A 20,548-nucleotide genomic window follows, 5' to 3' on the forward strand; every position below is an offset into this window, starting at 1 on the left:
CTTGTCATCCCAAGATCCTTTCCTCTGATCCTCCAAGCACTCCTGCAATGGTCTCATGTGCAGCCAAAGGCGTGAGGAAGATACAAGAGGCCTTCGACCCCAGTAGAGAAGACACCGTCCTCACTGTTGTAGATGGAGCGGTCATAAGAGCCTGAGCCTTCCAAAGGAATGATAATCGTCTCTCCTCCGAAGGAGACACGCTTGCTGACAGCGTATTGATGGAGGCTCCCAAGTACTGTATGCACTGGACCGGAGTCGGGACAGACTTGGACATGTTGATGTGCAACCCCAGCTTGTTCAAGAGAACGCACGTCTTCTGGAAGTGAGCTTGAGCTTCCGAGAAGGGGGAGGGCTTGATCAACCAATCGTCCAGGTACAGGTAGACAAACACCTTGTTCTTCCTCAGGTGTGCAGCTACCACTGCCATGCACTTCGAGAATGTTCTGGGCGCAGACTTCAGCCCGAATGGCAGTACTGTGTACTGATAAGGATTGGCGCCGATTTGGAATCGCAGTAACTTCCTGTGTTTGTGTGCAACGGGCACATGGAAGTAGGCATCCTGTAGGTCTATAGCACAGAGCCAGTCTCCCTGTTGCAGCGGAGGATAAATCTGATGCAACGACAGCATGCAAAATTTCTCTCTGCGAATCCACTTGTTAGCTTGTCGCAAATCCAGAATGGGCCTGAATTCGTTCTTGTCCTTCTTGCGATCCAGAAAGAACCGGGAGTACAGACCTCTTCCCCTTTGAGACAGAGGTACGTCTTCTATCACCCTGTTCCTTAACAGGATATCGGGCTCACGCAGCTGAAACTGCGAGCTGACCGGAGGAATTGCTGGAGGCAGGCTGGTGAACCGAAGACTGTATACATTGCAAACAATATTCAGCACCCACTTGTCCGGAGTAATTTTTCTCCACTCTGCCAGAAAAAATTGAACGCTCCCCCCCTCCCCCCCCCACAGGAGCGGGTAACGGATGTAGGGGAAGTAACCGCTCCGGGCCGAAACCCAGCCGGGCCTTTGTTCGCTGCTGCGGACTGCTGGCCGCCTCTGCCCTTCTGGAAGGGCCTTCGGAACTGCTGCTGTTGTCCTGAAGTCTGCCCACGCCCTCTGCCCTGCGCCCCAAACAGTCTCTGGAATTGGCGGTAGGTCTTCTCCTTGGGCTTCTCCAACCCGACCGCCATTAGGTCTCGGCCTCCGCCTTCATGCGGGCCATCTCGTCATCCGCATGCTTGCCAAACAGGGTTTCCCCCGAGAAAGGCAGATTGGCCACCCGCTGCTGAGCCTCTGGCTTGAACGATGCAAGGCGAAGCCAAGCGTGAAGTCGTTGGTTGACACCATGACAGTACCCATGTGCCGCCAAAAGAGACATCAGCCGCCGCGCTGATGAGTTGGTTCGACACCAGCATCCCCTCCTTCAGAATCTCTTGAAAGTCCTCTTTCTTCTCTCAAGGAAGGAGCTCAGCGAATTGCTGGAGGGACTCCCATAGGGCACGATCGTATCGCCCTAGCAAAGCCGCTGCACTTGCCACCTTCATTGCAGTAGATGCCGTCCCACAGACCTTTCTGCCTGCCGAGTCGATCCAGCGGCTCTCCTTATCAGGAGGTACCGTAGCAGTCGGGGTGGTGGCATGCTGCTTCCTAGCCGCCGTCACTATGACAGAGTCCGGTGTCGGATTCATCCGAAGGAAAGCCGGGTCAGAATCCGGGGCCCGGTACTTAAGGAGCCTGGAGGGAGCAGCCTTCGTCACCGCGGGAGTGAGCAACAACTCCTCGGCGGGCTCTACCAATCCTGGCACTAGAGGCAGCAATGGTCGAGACAGGTGCTTTTTGTGGAGCGTCTCGAAAATCACAGACGTCGTGGGCGTAGGCACGACGTCACCGTGAAGTAGTGTGGCTCACTGGTTAGAGGCGGCAGACCCGAGAGCAGAGGACGGCCCGGGACCAGGGTTCGATTCCCGGCGCGGCAGGTTTCTGGACCAGGGTCAGCGGACTCGATAATTCTCTCGCCTCGGTGCCCACTCTGATCAGCGATCACACTCGGCAACTCTGGGCATTAGCTTGCCTCATCTTCACTAACGGCCCCACCAGACCGCCGGGGATGCCTGGTCTCACCCTGGAGATACCCATTAAGGGACCATCTTTCAGGGAAGCCAGGAAGGGTTTCGCAGCGGTCGAAGCGCCTTGGGACCCTACGGGTAAGTAGTGCGCTATATAAATGCCTATACATTTACATTTACATTTACATTTACACCGTGATGCCCAACTTAGCTGCACCCCTCAGCAGAATATCTTGGAATGTGACGTCGTCCACGGGCGACACCCTCGTCCCCGGGGATTCCGACAGTCGGTGAGTAGTCCCTGGTCCCAGAAGAGTGTGGGACCGTGATCTGCGCCTCCTGTGGCATCATCTTGATCTCGTTGACGTTCTGTGACGACTCCGCAATCTCCCCCTCCGACCGGAGCGAGAGCGTGATCTCCTTGGCTTCGGACGCGCCACAGGCCTCACAGGAGTAGGCGACTGGGGGCCTCGGCTGAGGGGTCTCCTTAGGCGGAGTCTGGTATCGTGGCAGTGAAGCTGTCCTCGGAGGAACCGCAGGCGGTCCGCCAGGTGGAAGCCGAGGAAGAGGATGAGGTTGAGGATGAGGAGGAAGCGGAGGGGGAGTCCGCGGCGGAGGTTCCTTGGGCAAAGGAGGTGGAGTCGACCTCGGCTTAGGAGGAGTATACACCTCAGAGTACACCGAGCCCGGTGACTTTCCCTTCTTCCTAGGCTGAGGCGATGGAATCCCCCATCGGCACATGCCGCCGGCTAGAATGACTCCTGGTGCAAGAACTCCTTCTGCGCTTCTTTGGCGTCGAAGACCGTCGGTCCCTCGATGGCAAACGCCTCCTCCTCGATGGCGACAGTCTTCGCCTCGAGCATCTCCTCGGTGCCGAACGCCTGCGAGACTTCGACGTCAAGGATCCCCTTGACGCCGACCTCTTCTTCAGCGAACGGCGGTGTCGCCTCGACGGCGAGCACCGAGCCACCTCTCGACGTCGATTACTCGACGACTATGAAATAGTCACCGGTGATCGATGGCGGTCTATTCAGTTCCCTTGACGCAGACGCAGCTTCGACCCAGAGCCCTGGAGAGACGGGGAACAGACTGCAGTCATCCCTCTCAACACCGTCAGAGCAATCGACGCCGACGGAGAATAGGGACGTTTGCTGGTCTTCCTGCTCCTGGGGAGCCCCCCAGAGGCCTCAGCATGGGCAGAGGAAGTCTGCCCAGACCCACCTTGTGCCTTCAGTCTTCTGTCTTCCAGGCCTTGAAGCCTAATCTTCATCCTATCTCGCAGGGTCCTGCTGGAGAAGCCCTGGCAAATGTCACACTCCTCTGGGACATGAGATGAGGGAAGGCAGATGATGCACACCTCGTGTGGGTCAGACTTGGCCTTCTTCCTCGAACACTCTGGGCATTTGTCAAACAAAGCAGGCATTTTGACAAATAAAAGGGGGTTCAGAAACACAAGGAAGAGCACCAAGTACTTCAAATGAAAAACACTCAAACACTTGAAAAAGTGAAAAATCACTAAATAAACTCTTAGAAAGGGAGAGCTCAATGCTCCAGGGTCCTGCTAGCAGGAGCCGGAAAAAAGAACTGAAAGTAAAAGGGACCTGCAGTGCATTCTGGGATACTGTGAGACTTCTGAAAAGTTCTCTTAAAGGCACAGTATCCTGTTCTGAGCCACATAATGGCAGCCTATGGGGCTGGTCTGTCCACTTCTTCCTCTCTATCATTCCAGAGGGTTTTTCTGGTAAAGGCAAGGTTTTTCTCTGTGGAGAAATCTGGACAGGCTGTGCGGTTTGTGGATTTTTGGTGGAATTTCTAGTTGAAGTACTGGACAGTGTAGCCTGTGGATATAGGCCGCATTATCTGTCTTTAAATTCTCTCTTAAGTGTCTGTGCAGTTACAACGGGCAGGAAGATTAGATAAGAGCAGTCACACTCCACATGCCACACAACAGTACGCCGCAGCCCCACTCACGCTAACTTTCACCACAAGTCATTACACCCCACGAGTTGGCACAAATAAGCACCTATGCTAACCGGGAAGGAACCCATTTTTGATCTCTTTTTTAGACTATTGCCACTAATGGACGGCCAGGAGACGACTAGTTTCAGTACGGAAGAGGGTGGGGGGAGGCGGGTGGGTGGGGGGTTGTTTGATCGATATGACATTGCCTCATGATGTGGATACTGTGAAGCTATGAGACGACAGTCGATGTAACAATTTGCAGTACTCTATGAATGTCACTGTTGTAAGAAGTGGGGGTTTGTATTGGGGTGAAAATATAAAACCCGGCTGTAGCATTGGCAATATTTACTGTAATGTTTTACCTGATGACAAAAACGGCTGTGAATAAAGTTCTTTAAAAAAAAAAAGTCTGTGCAGTTCTGCATGTTTCGACAACTTAAGAGATTATTTTTGATTGCTCCGGGGTCCACGCACATGGGCGGGACTATTCACTAGATTATGACTATACACAGAGATCCCCTACTACTGAACATTGTCAAGATGATCTTGTAAGATTTCTCAGTGATAGCAGCTCCCTACCATTGTTAGTCTGCTATTTGTCCAGGGGCCAATGTGCCACAGAGCAAGTGCAAACTTAAACGACTTGTCCACTTTGTTAGAATGGACTTTAGAATGGGTTTAAAAAGCTGCAGAAACGTTTATACTAGTAAATAACACAGGCAAAAAGTAAATGCATAACTTGTGAAACCTGAAGTAAACAAATAATTATATTATATTGCATTAGTAATTATATGTAGAATTGAGAATGTCACTAGAAATTACTAAAATGTTTGCACCAAACAACCATCCCTTAATGTGTATACTAATAAGGTCTTCAGCCTCTCTGCATAAGTTAAACATTTTTGCTCAACTGCTTAGAATTAGTGATCTGTTTAGAAATGTGCTAACCTCATGTTCATTCAGCTCCACACCCCCATGTGGGATCATTCACTAGAATACAATTAGCTTTTTAAAACGGTACATGATAAATAGGATTTAGATGCTGCTCTTGAATAACATGGATAGTTGCCTTTGTTTCACAGACTAGCTTGGTCTACACATCGAGCTCATAATGCATCTTATTAGCTTAGTTAAGAGGGTTCTCCTGAGAAATTCCCCCTCATGTAACAAATGTCATAAAAAGACTGTATCCAGTGTGATGCGGAGTGTAGACTGTGGGAACCGAAAGATGGAGCATCATATGACCGACGACCCCACCAAATGGACGATTCTTACTGGACATTGTGAAGACGCCTTCAAAATTGTTACGATAGTATGAATCTATAAAGTGTTCCTAGCTAGTTATTAGGCAATCCTCCTCATTCCCTTTCCATACTAAACCTTTTTCTGTCAGTCCCGCTGCTGGATGATTTACTGATCAGCAACTCATCTTTATGGAGGGTTGCGAACTTATGGTATTGCAGCTGTAGAGACATTGGCTCAGTTTCCATTAACTGCTCAGAGTAGTTAATCTCTTTTCCAAATAACTTTATGGGTTCTATTTAGAGCAGGTCGTTAGTTTATTGGTTTCTTTATGGGACACTATTTTTCTATAAATTTACTAACTGAATAAAGATAAGAGATGCTAACCTTTTAAATGAAAAAAGGTTTTTGAAACTCAACCTCTTATCATAGGCTATCCACCTAAAAATTCTTGAAGTGGAGTGTAAGGTACCATTACTTCCATCAGTAACTATAGGAACAAGCTTTGATGATTAACTTTGTTAATGCTGGTGGAACCTTATTGCATACTAGGGGAAGATTCATTAATTGGTGTGAATTTGATGGTAGAGAAGTCACTTGAGATTGTGGAATTTGAGTGACTGCAGAATCGAAAGTGTTTGGGCTGGGATTGGTTGGTGTTTCACACAATCCTTGGTTGGTGTTCTGTGCTGCACTGCTTATTGGATTTTGTCGATTTGAGTGCTGATAGGATAACGGGGGTTGCTAAAAATTGAAGCGGTTATCTGATTGGCAATTAAAAATCTGATGAATATGCAACAAAAACAAACTATTTGGTTTGGCAAAACGATTCAATAAATTGGGTTGTTAAAATAAAGTGTTAAGAAATTAGTGAGGGGTGCTGTTACTATTTCCGTTCGGAAAGTTGAGGAATAACCTCCTGAGGGTACCCCAGCTTACATCAGGACTACAAGCATGGATAGATTTCATGTTTATGGCTAAAACAATGGTTGAGACTCGAGGCTGAGGGTGCATTATGTTTCCCTAGATATGGAACCTTTAACACCAGGATTCTAGATCATGTAAGGGGAAAATTGTATGAGATGAAGCCACCACCTCGACTCATGCAATATGAAGCTTTACAGATCTCTTGCATGAGTCGAGGTGGTGGCTTCATCTCATACAATTTGTAGCGAGAGAGGAGGAAAGGGAGAAAAATCGGGAAGAGCAATGAATAGTGCAAATGCTCAATGGGACAAAGAACAGCGTAGGTGGAGGAAAGAAATTGATGGACCAAATTATACCCAATTCTTACTTCATGAATTAAGGAACATAAAGATGTGGTGGAGCACAGGATTAGGCACGGATTCGGGAGATTAATTAGAAGAGATGGTTATCCCAACCACCTCAAGTAACATACTGATCAAGGCGAGAGAAGTGTTCGTGCTAGTCAGACTGGCTACCACTCCAGTACTTCCAGACCCACACTACTGAACGACCTATACAGGTTTTATAAATTGCTCTACCTTTACCAAGGCAACCTATAACTGGTCCCAATAAACACTGATCGGGATATGCCGCAAGTGGTACCTACTGCACCACCCCAAATTGAGAAGCGTTCAGAGGTCATGGCAACTTCAGCTGTTGAGATGCAGACAGCACAGTATACACAGTTAGTACTGTGGAGATCAACAAAATGTACAAGCCTAATTAGAAGAAATCTTGGTCTTTACGACTCCTTTGGGTTCTAGTGAGAATTCTGAAAATGGAGAATTACCAGCCTGGATTGAGGAATTGACAAAGAGCAGTGGTTACGAAACCTCCAACAAAATGCAGGAATCAAAGGTAAACTTCTAGACATTTCGAAGTTAAAAATGGATCTAGAGAAATTGATTAGAGGATGCTTAGACTGATCATTTGGAGCGATATGAGCGACCTGAACTTATTTAGCCGGTTTAAGGAAATTACTGTAGGAGCAGCCATTGCACACAATTTAACAGGCGTAACAAATATATGATGCAGATCTTACCAACAATGAACGTACATCGAAATTGCAGGGTTCAGTTAGAGGACCAGACAATAAAAAAAAAATCTGAGTCGCAGGAATGAGAGGACACATTATGGAACTGTTAAAGTGCATTCACAGATTGAAAGATGCGCAAAGGCTAGAACTCAGATGGGCAAATACATATGAAAAGGAAAAAGGACGGAGGGGCAACACGATGTGTGTGAAGTGACAGAATATACAGAGAAGTAGTTGGAGGTGCCCATGTACATATTCTATGGAATAGAGGTCATTTGCTGCATTTACAAACAATTTCCTGAAATTGAGAGACAAGCCAGTGCAGTGACCAGGTGGAAAAGTTATTTTAGTAGGTGTTGTGGAAAGACCTAGAAACATTCATTGGCATTGTGGTTCCAGCAGACTTGTGGTCAGAATGTAAAATATCTGTACAGTGGGCGAAGGCTGAATCTCAAAGACAGAAGGCAATGGGTGCTCAGTCACCACTAGTGATGGAAAAATATGAAGTAATACATTTTCTGAATGGAAAATGTTCCCTAAAGACATTGATTGGCTGAAAATTAAAAGCACACCTCAGGAACCAAAGGATATGGTTCATGAGTATTAACCACTTGGATGCTAATGACAAGGGTAACTCGTCATGGAGTGCCCATTAATTTCAATGGAAATATACAGTAAATTGCGAGATAGCCTTAGCACCCAGGCTTTTAATCAGCACAGTTGGAGGGAGTATCCTGAGAAGGATATGGGAATTTGTGACAATTCATTTTGGGATTTAAGCCAGAGATTAGCTTGCATATTACGCAAAGTTTTAACTGCTGGCAGACAAAATCACTTGATGAATTGTCACGTTATGCAAAGTATTGTAGCGATGAACTAGACATGAAAAAGAGAAAAATAAAAGACAAGTTTGTGGGTCACAAGGGGTTTCAAAATCAATTGTTAGTTGGAGATCAAGACATGATGCATGGAGTAGTTGCTCCACAAATTGTGTTTTCAGGAAATTAGAATGGGATACGCATCCCCCACGGAAGTTGTAGAGATGTTCCCTCAGGTATGTGATCGTGGACAGATGTTCCTTCCATGAAGAAAGTTACTGCCCGTCACATCTGTAATAGGGCAGGGCATTGGAAACTAGAATGTCGATTTAAACCAGAAACTATTGCAGGGAATGATAGGTCAGAGAATGCACATATGACAAAGGCAGAATCAAAATCAATGGATACCCGGTATCTGGTCAAATGGGGAACCCCAGAATGAACATCAATCAATTGTCAAAATTAAATCTAAATCAAAATGACATGTACACGATTTCAAAATTCAAATCAAGATGTTTTAGGACAGTTTCCTAAGAGCAGGAAAATTCTGATAATTTGCAATGACTGTGCCAGAGAGAGGAGGAACATTCTGTGGCACCGTCCTAGAGGTAGACCAAAGTGGCTCATATGTAGAGGTCTATGGTCACGATGTGCCTTTCTTGATTGACACTGGGGCTACCCGATCCACAGTTAGAACTTTGGAAGTGCCAGACTTGCCTCCCTCGGGGAAACAATCCAAGTAGTTGGGGTTACAAATAGACCAATGTCCAATCCAATTTCCGAAGAAGATCCAGTGAAAATAGGGACATTTGAGGAAAAACAACAATTTGTAGTTAGCGATTCAAGTCCAGTGACTTGTTCAGAAGAGATTTTTTATGCAAATTAAATTGCACAATTTGCTGTACACCAGAGGGTGTTGCATTTCAGACACATGATGAGGATGTCAATTTTAAATTAAGGCAAAAGCAGAGACAGGAATGTTCACCTTAATGACTGTTGCTGAATTGTCAGAAGATCAGAGCTACTGTAAATACTGAAGTTTGGGATTTCACAGGAAAAGTTACGTATCAGACTCAAGAAAGGTGTAGAACCAGTCTGAGTCTAGATAAAGCCAAATGCAATTTTTCCAAGAACATCGCCTTGCCCATTGTCAACTGAGACAACTGCTGGGATACAACCTGTAATTTAAAAACTGCTCCAAAAAGGCATACTGAGAATTAATTGGCAGTCCAGGTAATTCACCTATAATGGGTATCCAAAAGCCAAATGGAAAATATAGGCTAGAAGCTGAGACTAAACATAATGGTGCCCCTTTGTCCCATAGTGCCAATCCTGCTACTGTGCTTTTACAAAATTCCTGTACTGCACAATGGTTTACGGTCATCGATTTCAGGCTTTCTTCTCAGTACTCCAGAGTGAAGATAGCCAGTGTTTGTTTTCATTTGTGTTCCAACAGAGGACAATCACATAGTGTTTGTGTTCCTCAAAGGTATAAAGAGTCCTTCTATTTTCAAATCCGATCCTAAAGAAAAACCTTGTCTTTGGATATGCCATATGACTGTTTTAATACAGTATGCGGATGATTTGCTGGCATCTTCAGACACACAAGAAGCTTGTAAAAACAACACCATTGCATTACTGAATCACCTGGCAGAGAATGGACACAAAGTGTCTCCAGGTAAACTTCAGTATTGTAAAAAAGACGTTCATTATCTGGGACGAATTATGAAATGAGTCTGGAAGGTGTCACCAGAAAGATAGGAAGACATTTTCCAAATGAATCCACCACAAACACTAAGAGCTCAGGATGTTTTTGGAAATAGTTGGTTACTGTAGACAGTGGATACCAAGTTTTTCCCTTGACTGCACAGCCCCTACTGAGGCCGACACAGATGTGCCTGATCAGACTCCTTGGAACAATGAATGCACCAAGGCCTTCCTAGAGCTGAAAGACAAATTGTCACGTCCCCAGCTCCATGAATGCCAGATTATACCAAATAATTTACTTTATTTTGCAGTGAAAAAGATGGGTGCACACGCTCAGTGCATGGAGGAGCACAAAGGTCTGTGGCATATTTCTCAACCACTTTCGACCCTGTAGAGTCAGGAGTCACCGGCTGCTTGAAGGCAGTGGCCACAGTGAGCATTTCTGGAAGAGCAAAAACTGATCGGCCATCTCTTGATTCTCATGGAACCCCATTTGGAAGAACTGGGGCTTACCACATTGAAAACACTATCTGCCACACAGACTCCGCAAATATGAACAGAGTCTGCCTGCGCCAGATAATGTTACTATCAAGCGTTCTATTATATTGAATTTCTCTACCATGTTGCTATAACTGAACCAGGAGACAAATTATGATTTTGATCGCCTAAGTGCACTCGAACTATGCACGAAACCAAGGCCCGATATCAAGGCTGAACCTTTAATTGAGCCAACTATGTCCTGTTGGTTGATGGTCAATGCTTGCGAAGTAATGAATCAGAAAAGGGGGTGGTGATGAACAGGTTGGTCTGCCCTGTTCCCATGATGCACTGGGCCAGGGACAGACTAATTTGCATATAGCCAGGTTCTGAGCTGGGATCGGCCAGTGAGCTAAATAACGGTGATGGATCAAGCCCTGATCTTTGGACTGGGTAAGAGTGGTCTGCTTAATTCAGACACTCTGTTCATCACCACCCCCTTTTCTGAATCACTGCGAAGTAATGAAGGCACACTGAGCAGCACATGCCGTCTGCACCATAAATGATGTGATTGAAGCCTCTTGGCTCCAATCTTTCCTGCCCAGGTTGCAGAGTTAATTACTCTTATTAGAGCTTGCCGTATACCTACTCAATTGAGAGTCACCGTTTTTACAAACGGTCAACATGGTTTCGGTGTAGTGCACGATTTTGGGAAATTATGGATGCAGAGAGGGTTTTGGACTTCCAAAGGATCACCGATCAGAAATGGTCAGAATGTAAAGTATGTTCAGTGCATTGCAGCTGCCTAAAGAAATTGCTGTGGTAAAATGCCCAGGGCATCAAACAGGCAGCAGATACGTTGCCATAGGCAATAGATACGCTGACTCCGTAGCTAGATACAACGCTTTGTTGGCATGTACAATTATTGGAGGATTCATGGTAAATTATAGTTTCACATGTAGATCTGAGGAAGAGAATGCTTTCCTTTTTTTTTTTTTTAAATCTTTTTATTCACAGAATTTTTTTAATTTTTCCCACCCTCTGGAGCACAGAGGGGGCATGGAGCAAATAATAGAGAAAAACAGTTTTTCCTACACATGTCAATTTTACATCATACATTTCGTTTAAAATAAGCCAAAACAAAAAAAAAAAAAAAAAGAAAAAAGGAGAAAAGAAAAGGAAAGAAACATCATCTTAATACCAAAATGATACATCACTCCTTATTTGGGTGAGGTCACTCTCCTTATACATACATATTGACATCGATTATACTTTCTATATGTATTCTAGGTTGTTATACCTTGTTATACCTCATTTACGAATTACATACACATTTATACAAATTATATACAAATTATGTACATATACATTTCCTATACAAATCAACCTTCTTCCTTCCATTTCGTTATTGTTTCCCATATTTCCAAACCTAATTTCCTCAATCTTTTCCCTCTTCTGGAGTAGATCGCTTTTTCTAAATTGTATATGCTCAGCAACCTGGCTAACCATTGTTGAAATGATGGCGCCGCTTGATCTAACCATGCGGTGGTAACACACAGTCTGTACACTGCCATGGCCACGAAGATAAAATAGTTCCCTGTCTCAACATCATTGTTTCCATCTACCCCTAACAGAATAATCGCAGGTGATAGATTAACAGGTAGTTTTAGTGCCCTTTGTAGAAACGTTTCTATTTCTTTAAGTACTGTGACTAAGCTCGGACATATTGCAAACATGTGAATGGCATCTGCATCTGCACTCGTGCACCTGGGGCAGTTTATACCAGTTGTCGCTCCCCATTGTGCCAGTTTAGCCGGGGTGTAATAAAGCCAATACATAGTCTTGTAATGCTGTGCTTGTAATGACGCAGAGCATAGAATGTTCATCCCTAATTCTAATGATATTTTAAAACATTCTTGTTCTATGCCCAGCTTCGTTGACCAGATTTCCCCCCATTTAGCCATGTCATCCGGTCTTTGTTCATTTAGTTCAAGATAAAATCTTTTAATTGTGCAATCTACTCCAGTTTCTATTATCTCTAATATGTTGTTTTTTTCAAATCCTCTTATTCCCCCTCTTTTGCTTTGTAGGAAACTTCTTACTTGTAGATATTTGAAGAAGTGATTTGTCGACAAATTGAATTTTTTCTGTATTATTGCAAATTGTTTCACCCCTTGTGTCCCCATTACATCCCCTAGTTTTATTATCCCTTTCCGATACCATTCCGTAAAAACCGAATCAGAGAATATATCCCCCGGAAGTAACACATTCTCGTATAACCTCATATACCTGTTAAATTTCCCCAGACCAAACTTTTTCATAAAAGCCTTCCATATATTATATGCACCCAGTATAGTCTTAAAGCGTGTTCTTTTGAAATATGCCGTGTCAAAATTTCTCAAAAAAATATTTTTTGTTTCTTCGCCCAGCAAGATGCCATAAATCGCTAATGACCCTAAATGATCTTCTTCTTCTGCTTCAGCTCCACCTATTAATCCTACCATATACTGCAAGGCAGCGGCCCAGTAATACAGCTTAAAGTCTGGTAACGCCCACCCCCCTCTTTCCCGTGGGAGTGCCAAGAATCTCGCCGCTCTCCTAGTTTTACCTTTGGACCAGATAAATTTATTAATCATATTTTCAATCCTTTTAAACCACACGTTATCGAACCATAAGGGAATTGTTCGGAAAAGATACAAAAATTTCGGCATGATTAACATTTTTATAATGTTCACTCTTCCAACCAAGGTAAAATGGAGATTATTCAGTCTGTCTAATTCACCCCCAACTTTCCGTATAATAGGATCGATATTTAGATCCACTAACTTGTCTAATTCTGAAGTTATAGTTATTCCCAAATAAGTTCCCGTCCGCGCCACCCGTGGATCCTGGCATGGGGCCTTACTATTTTTTATGATTTGTGTTTTCCCGGTATTCAAGGAATACCCGGAAACCTTCCCGAATTCCTTTGCCTCCTGTTCCACGTGTCTTATAGCCTCTGTGGGTGATGATGTTATAACCGCCACGTCATCGGCATAGGCCAGAATCTTACACTCCCCCCTAAGTGTGACAATTGGGGAGATGTTCCTATTTGACTCCAGTCTCCTGATTAGTGGGTCCAAATATACCGCAAACAGTAACGGGGAGCATGGGCAGCCCTGCCTTGTGCCCCTATTAATTTTTACTTTATCCGTTAACCCCGCATTAATTCTGATTGCCGCAACAGGATCTCTATACAATGTCTTTAACGCTGTTAAAAAGCCACTACCAAATCCCAATTTTCCCAAGACACTCCACATATACACCCATGACACACGGTCAAAAGCCTTTTCAGCATCTAGTAATAATACTGCGAACGGGTCCCCATCAGCCTCTGTTTTATCTATAAGGGTGATTAACTTCCTAACATGGTGTGTAGTCCCCCGTCCCGGTATAAAACCGTGTTGGGTATTGGTAACTAGAGGTGTTATTACACTGGCAAATCTTGTTGCCAGTGCCTTTGAGTAAATCTTTGTGTCCGTGTTCATAAGAGTGATTGGTCTGTATTACCCCGGGTTAGTTGGCGTTTTCCCTTTCTTAAGAATAACCACAATCTCGGCCTCAGACCAAGTGCTTGGTATTGAGCTTCCCTTCTGTGCCTGTTTCATAGTATAAAGCATATCTCCACCTAGCTCCTCCCAGAACACTTTATAAAACTCTAGCGGGATTTTGTCTGGACCTGCCGCCTTACCTGATGGTAAACTCTTCATAGCTGTTTTTACCTCCTCTAGGTCTAACAGGTTGTCTATCCTCTTCTTCTCTGTTTCCTCCAGCTGCCTCCCCTCATAATAGTTCAAATACTCCATTATGTCTTCAGGGTCTTTTATATCGCTCTCAGAATATAAGGTCGTATAAAAATTCCTGAAAACTTCCCTTATTTGTTGTACATTGGTTAAGGTCGCCCCTGTACTGTCTTTGATTGCTTTTATCTCCCCAAATGATACCTTCTGTCTAGTTCTAGCTGCTAACAATTTGCCCACCCTTTCATTCATCTCATAACAATTCTCTCTATTCACTGTATATTGTTTGGCTGCCCTTTCTGCTATCTGTTCTTCCTCCTCCATTCGCAGTTTAACAAGTTTAAGATATGCAGAATCCGTTGGAGCTCCACTGCCAGCTTGATCTGTCCTACTATTCAGTTCATCCTCTGCCCGCAATAATTCCCTCCTTACCCCCTCACTTCTTTCTTTCTCCTGTTTTCTTTTCCTAACCCCATAGCTGATGGTCTCACCCCTCACTCCAGCCTTGAAACAATCCCACACTATCCCTACGGGTGCTGTATGCCTATTTATATTCAAAAATTCAGATATCCATCCCCTCATGTGTTGGATATATACGTCCTCCACTAGAAAAGCCTTTTCAAAAGACCACTCCGAGGCCTTCCTTACCGCTGTCAAACCTTTTAAAGTGGCTATAAGAGGATTATGGTCCGATAATAGTCTTGGTGTTCTTTCGATATCTATCCCATCAATGCCTTGGCTACTGACTAAAAAATAATCTAATCTGACACTTATCCTATGGGGTGCTGAATAGTATGTAAAACCATCTTGACTAGGGTTAAGGGTATCCCAAACATCCAGCAAGCCATTATTTCTGGCTAAATTAACAATTGCTTTAAAGACTCTTTTCTTCCTCCCCTTATATTTAACTGGGGGCCCCAGCCCCAACCCCAATCCCCCTGCTCCATTAATATTAAAATCTCCTCCTATCAAAATAAATGGAGCCCAGGTTGCCAACTCAATATCGATTGCTTCAAAAATCTCCGGATCATCACCTGTAGACCCAAGAGTGACCCATGTTTCTCCAATCAAGCATTCTATCAGGGCCCATCTGCCCCATACATCCTCACATTTTTTCCTGGTGGTTACATCTCTTTGCCTTGCCATAACCGCAACCCCCCTATTCCTACTTCCCTGCCTAGAGTGCGCTAAAACAGTAAGACCTAGCTGGTCTAGCAGCCTAATTTCAGACAGTTGTATATGGGTCTCTTGGAGTATTAGAAAGTCTATTCTTAAACTTTTAATCAAAACAGCTACCTTTTGCCTTTTTGTCTTATCGTTAAGACCACACACATTCCATGTCATTATACGTGTACTCATCCTGGGTTTTTAACAAATACAATCACAATTTTGGCCCTTAAAAAAAACAAATTACACATTATGACCACGGCTTTGTATGACTCAGCCAACACAAACCTTCCTTCTGTTTCATTATTCCTCTTATTCCATAATGTTTCCTGTGTTATATATTTCCTATTTGTTTTGCGCTCCTTGCCCCCCCCGTGAGCTCCACCCTTCCCCCCCACCCCGACTATCCCACCCCCCCTACAGGCAAAAAGGTCCAACGGACCTCTGTGTGACAGCTGTGTCTGCTTGGGTCCCACGCCCCCCCCCCCCCCGCTCCTATTGTGTTCCTAACCCTTTACATAGGTGGTGCTCACTTACTGTTACCAATCTGCACAATTACGTAGCAATACACTACAATTCTCTGTTCTTGTGCTTCTATAAAATTTTCAAAATCCTAACTTTATATCCTGCTGCCTTTAGATGGTAAATCTACCACTAGACCCTGAGATTGTGTACTGTTCTGCGGGGTCCTCTCCTTGAGCCATGCCAAAAATTCAGCCGCTCTGATCTCAGAATAAAAGATTTTGAACTGGCCATCTTTAACCACCTTCAGTCTGCTAGGGAACATTAGGTATGCCTCGCACCCAATTCTCTGAAATGGAGCTATCAGCTCCCGCAGTCTCCACCTACGCTCTACCGTTATATGACAGAAGTCTGGTCTAGCAAAGAACTCTACCTCCTGATATCTACATTTTGCCTGTGGTCTTGCTTTGGCCAGTATCTCTTCTCTCAATAGGAAGTTGCCCACATAAATTAAGAATGCTCTAGGCTTTTTTGACCCATCCCCCTTCTTCTGTGTAAAAGGAAATCTATGAGCACGCTGAATCTCTGATTCCCAGTCCCATCCCTTTATGTCTGGAAATGCACCCTTGAGAAACTCGATTATGTAAGCTCTAGCGTCCTGTCCCTCCCTTCCTTCCGGAATACCTAAGAGTCTAACATTATTTCTCCGCTGCCTGTTCTCAAAATCTTCGAGCTTCCATAGTACATCACTGTTAATTTTCTCTTGGTCTTGTCTAAATTCCTTCCATCCATTCATTTCATCTTCCAAGGCCCCCGTTCTTTCTTCCACCTCTGTAACTCTCCCTGCCAACTCTGTGCACGCTTTATTTACTTTTCGAAGGGCATTTTGTATTTTCTTACTTTCCTGCCTGGCTCTCCGACTCTCTACCCTTGCCTCGGTCTGGATTTGTTTAAGCATTGAGAACATAGCTTCAAACCCCAAAGGTGTATTTTGACGTTGGAGCTGCTCCTGACTCTGAATCTGAGTTTCGGGTAGGCCTTGCCTGGCTCTCTCTTCATTCAACCGTAAAGATCCCATAGTCTCATCTGGACTCCCGACACCCTCTTTATACATCTGAGATGTAGCAGCGTAGTCCCAGTCAAGTCTCTTTGCCACATTAATAGCTGCTGGACTTATAGATCCTTTTGTTCTTCTCCTTTTTTTGGTCAAAACTTTAGATTTACGTTTGGCAGCTAAGTCCTTATCAGAGAGCTCTCCAGAGCCAGAACCGGATGTGGATATAGTCTCTGTTACGAGTCCTGATAATGTCCGGTCACTTCCTAAGCCGACGACAGACGAGTCCTCTGACTCACCTCCCCCAACCGCCCCAACCGCCCCCACCTCCTCTCCTTCATCCTCACCCTCATTAACAGAGAAAAAACATTCATCAGAAGGGGAACCAGTTAAATATACCATGGCCTTAAGATCATTATTAATCACTTTACTCGCATTATCACTTCTGTTTCCGTCGCCATTTCCCTCACCAGCTCCCCCCCTCTCAGGCTGTTTAGGTACATTAGTATCATTGCTGCCCCCCTCTGAAGTGACAACAAGACTAGAAGCATTAGCGTTACTCTGCTCCTCCCTTAATGCCTCTGTCGTTGCCTCCGTCATAAAATTATTGTTTGACCCCAAGTTTGGAGGCAGAGTGCTTACTTCAACATGATGCAAGATACTATCATTTTCTATAGTACCGTGGTTAACATTTATATTATTTAGTACATTATTATCATTTCTGAGATTCCCAGTATCGGGCACAGTTTTGCCCCCTCTCTCATGACTCTGTTTGACCTGTCCAGAAGAGGTCTCCACATTCTCCTGCACCGGAGCGCCTTGTAGTGAATCATTGACTCTATACGCCTTCTCGCTTAGAGCTTCCAAATTGTCGGTCTGTACTGAGTAGCTAGTTGCCTGCGAGTTACTGTCTATCTCCCTCGCAAGGGGTCCATGGTCAGGTTCAGAATCTCTGCTCACAACTTCGCCAGAGTCTATTTGAGGTATGGCTAAGCCAGACATTACTTGAGAGCTATTTGTAGTTACAGGGAAAAAAGCCTCTAAAACTAGTGGCTGTCTCAAAGTCCCCTGCTCTATTACTTTTCCCTTGTTTCCTTTATCTGTCGGTGCTGGCTTAATTTTATCTTTTTTATCTTTTTTTTTCAGCCTCTCCCCCACGCTGCTTCCAGCCTCCTTGCTCCGTGTTGCACTCCTTACTTGCTCAGCAGCGCGAGGGTCTTCACTCATCTCCTGCGTCCGCGTCTGTTTCTTTGTGCGGAGGTTAGCCGCCGGAGCATCAAACTCGCTCCAAGCAGCTTTCTCTTCTCTCAGCGCTCTCGAATTCTTCGGCGCCATTGAACGCCAACTTGTGGACAAAGCGCCCGCTGAGCTCCGCTGCCAATAACGCTTCAGCTGCTGCCGCTGCCGATACTGTTTCCTCCAGCCGCTCGCCTTCACCATCAGCTGACGGGCATTAGCCAATGCTCGAGTCAGCACCGCTTCCAACGTTGGGAGGGCTACCTCCGCTATTACCTTCGGGGTTAGCAGCATAAATCACCTTTCTCCTCCGTTATGCTTCTCAAAATCGAAGCCGCTGCTCAGAACAGAGCACCGCCGTATTCGGTTCCGTTCCTCTCCTTCTCCTTACACCTTAATCCTCGCATGAAAACTCGAGCGGGGGAGCAGGTAAGAGCGCGTCCTGCCCCTACAGACTGTCAGCGGCCATCTTGCCCCAAAAGAGAATGCTTTCCTAATGATAATGGAAATAACAGATAACTGGAAAGAATTAAAGAGAGTACAGGAGATGGTGACAGAGGCCGAACAGAGTGGGTTGATCAGAGTACGTTGTACAAAATATGCAAATGACATTTGGAGGTCATAAGAGGGGGAGACCAGTATCGTCAGGCAGCTGGTTTCCAATGGCTAGGCACTACCAGGGGTACACCTATTTAGAGAGATTAAATGAGGCTTTTGGGCAAATTTTGCTTAGTCCTAGATTTTAAATGATTGCTGCTGATGAAAATTGCAGGAGATGATTCACAACCACTAAATGTAGGGAAAAAGACCAGTTGGAAGCACTCACCTAGGAAGCTCGTGAGGCCTTTTTAACAGACTAAAGATGGATTTTATCATAATGGGCTCAGATATATCTTTGCGATTATCTGTGTATTCTCTAGATGGGAATCTATTAGGAGGAAAGGGGTGTATTTTTCTGCCCAAAAACCTCCCCCAACAAGCTTGTCAAAAGGGTGTTTCAAATACTGATGTCAACACGAAAGGGAGCCTTAAAAGGATGGACTCCATTGAAGAGCTGATTACAGATACACAAATCGAACGAAGCTGGCACGGCTATTGCCAACATATGTAAATCATGAACAAGTGTGGAGGCTAGGGCGCAGAGGGATAAACAAATTCTATTAAATGGGCCAGCTAGTCAAGAGAAGGGTGGGGGGGGGGGGTGTGAAGGGGAGAAGTGCTGTACACCCAGATACCCAGATCTGCATTTCTAAAAAATGATTTTTTTTTAAATAATCACTAAAACAATCCCATAATGTTCCTTTCCTTGATGAAGTCTGCTTGGGCTGTGAGACCTATTGTTACATCATTACTAGATGGCCCATATGGTTTCTTTCTGGTTCGACCTTTGGAACAACAATTCCCACCAGCTGGGAGGGACAGCAGGCTGACAAAGCACAGACAATGCCAACATGCTAATTAGCTATGTTGCCGTAAGCCTTCTCCAAGCACGGTTACGTAAAGGCATCCCCTAATTACACCATTAGCCTAATAACATACCACTGAAGCAGTGTACATCAAATAGGGCATAGCAAAGCTCTAAAGCAGTAGCAGAGTAACAAGCAAGCCAACTGCATTAGTATGTAATTGCATCTGCCTTGTACACCAGAATTCCCAATGCAAATCTAAAATTATATATATAAATAAATCATATCAACATTTGGTGTCTAACTTCAAAGGTTGCCTGAATCACACAATATTTGGACAAGTTAACTGACTAGGTACATGTGTGGAAAAACAATGTGAAATAAGCTGTACTGGCTTCTTGCTCCAACAAGACATTTTTTCCACTCCCATTCATTAAATCTCTATTTTGATCCACAGACCATATGTCTACAAATCCGTGATAATGGATCTCGGCCCAAATCCCTAAATAGGATTGTCTCAGTTAACAAGCTATTCTGGTCCAGGGTGATTTAGTTACCCTGTACATTCATGGAAATTCAGAAATTCGTTAAGACTATCTGTTTTAGCATCAAACGTGTAAAGCTTACAGGAAAAGTTATGTACTTGGATACCACAAAATGAAAGAAATAAGGACAACCAGTATTTATTGGTGTGACTGGATCAGCAAGCCACATGTTTAATACACAGTGGCAAGTTTTACATATCGGTCTGGGGAGAAAGAAAAGAAAAAAAGCAACAGTGCTGGAAAATATTTATTGAATGAAACAAGTACAAAACTATGTTACAGGTTTGGTCATTTACAACACCCAGCAGTGTATTTGCTTTACAATTCAACATTTACGAGGCTGTTGGAGAAAGTGAATCCTTTTCGGCAGCATATTCTTGTCCAGTGCAGGACGTGGCTTCTGATCAGCCATTTGCGCAGGTGCCAATGGAAAATCTCGGCTGAGCTGCAAGATAAATGTATCTGTAAATGGCCCATTATCACAGATTCATGACCACACCAATACTGTGCAATTAAAAAAAAGACTTGAATTAAGAGCATTGAGCACAGAGTACCTCATAACATGCATATAGCAAGGCGACAAGCTTAAATTAAGGTTTCTGAACACATCAAGACCTCTTGTATCTGGGCACT

The 20,548-nt window shown here is 44.5% G+C and overlaps 1 protein-coding gene across 1 annotated transcript in view; it reads right to left on the reverse strand.

Annotated features, from left to right (window-relative positions):
* Window positions 1-20,144: 20,144 nt before the first annotated feature.
* Window positions 20,145-20,548, reverse strand: part of DAPL1 (death associated protein like 1) — a 74,433-nt gene continuing 74,029 nt past the window's right edge. Inside the window, exon 4 of the mRNA XM_078683857.1 lies at window positions 20,145-20,360. Coding sequence (XP_078539983.1) covers window positions 20,241-20,360 — 120 coding nt within the window. The 3' untranslated portion in view covers window positions 20,145-20,240. The remainder of the gene's footprint in view (window positions 20,361-20,548) is intronic.

Source organism: Lissotriton helveticus, chromosome 3_1 (assembly GCF_964261635.1).
Source record: "Lissotriton helveticus chromosome 3_1, aLisHel1.1, whole genome shotgun sequence".
Taxonomy (NCBI): Eukaryota; Metazoa; Chordata; class Amphibia; order Caudata; family Salamandridae; genus Lissotriton; species Lissotriton helveticus.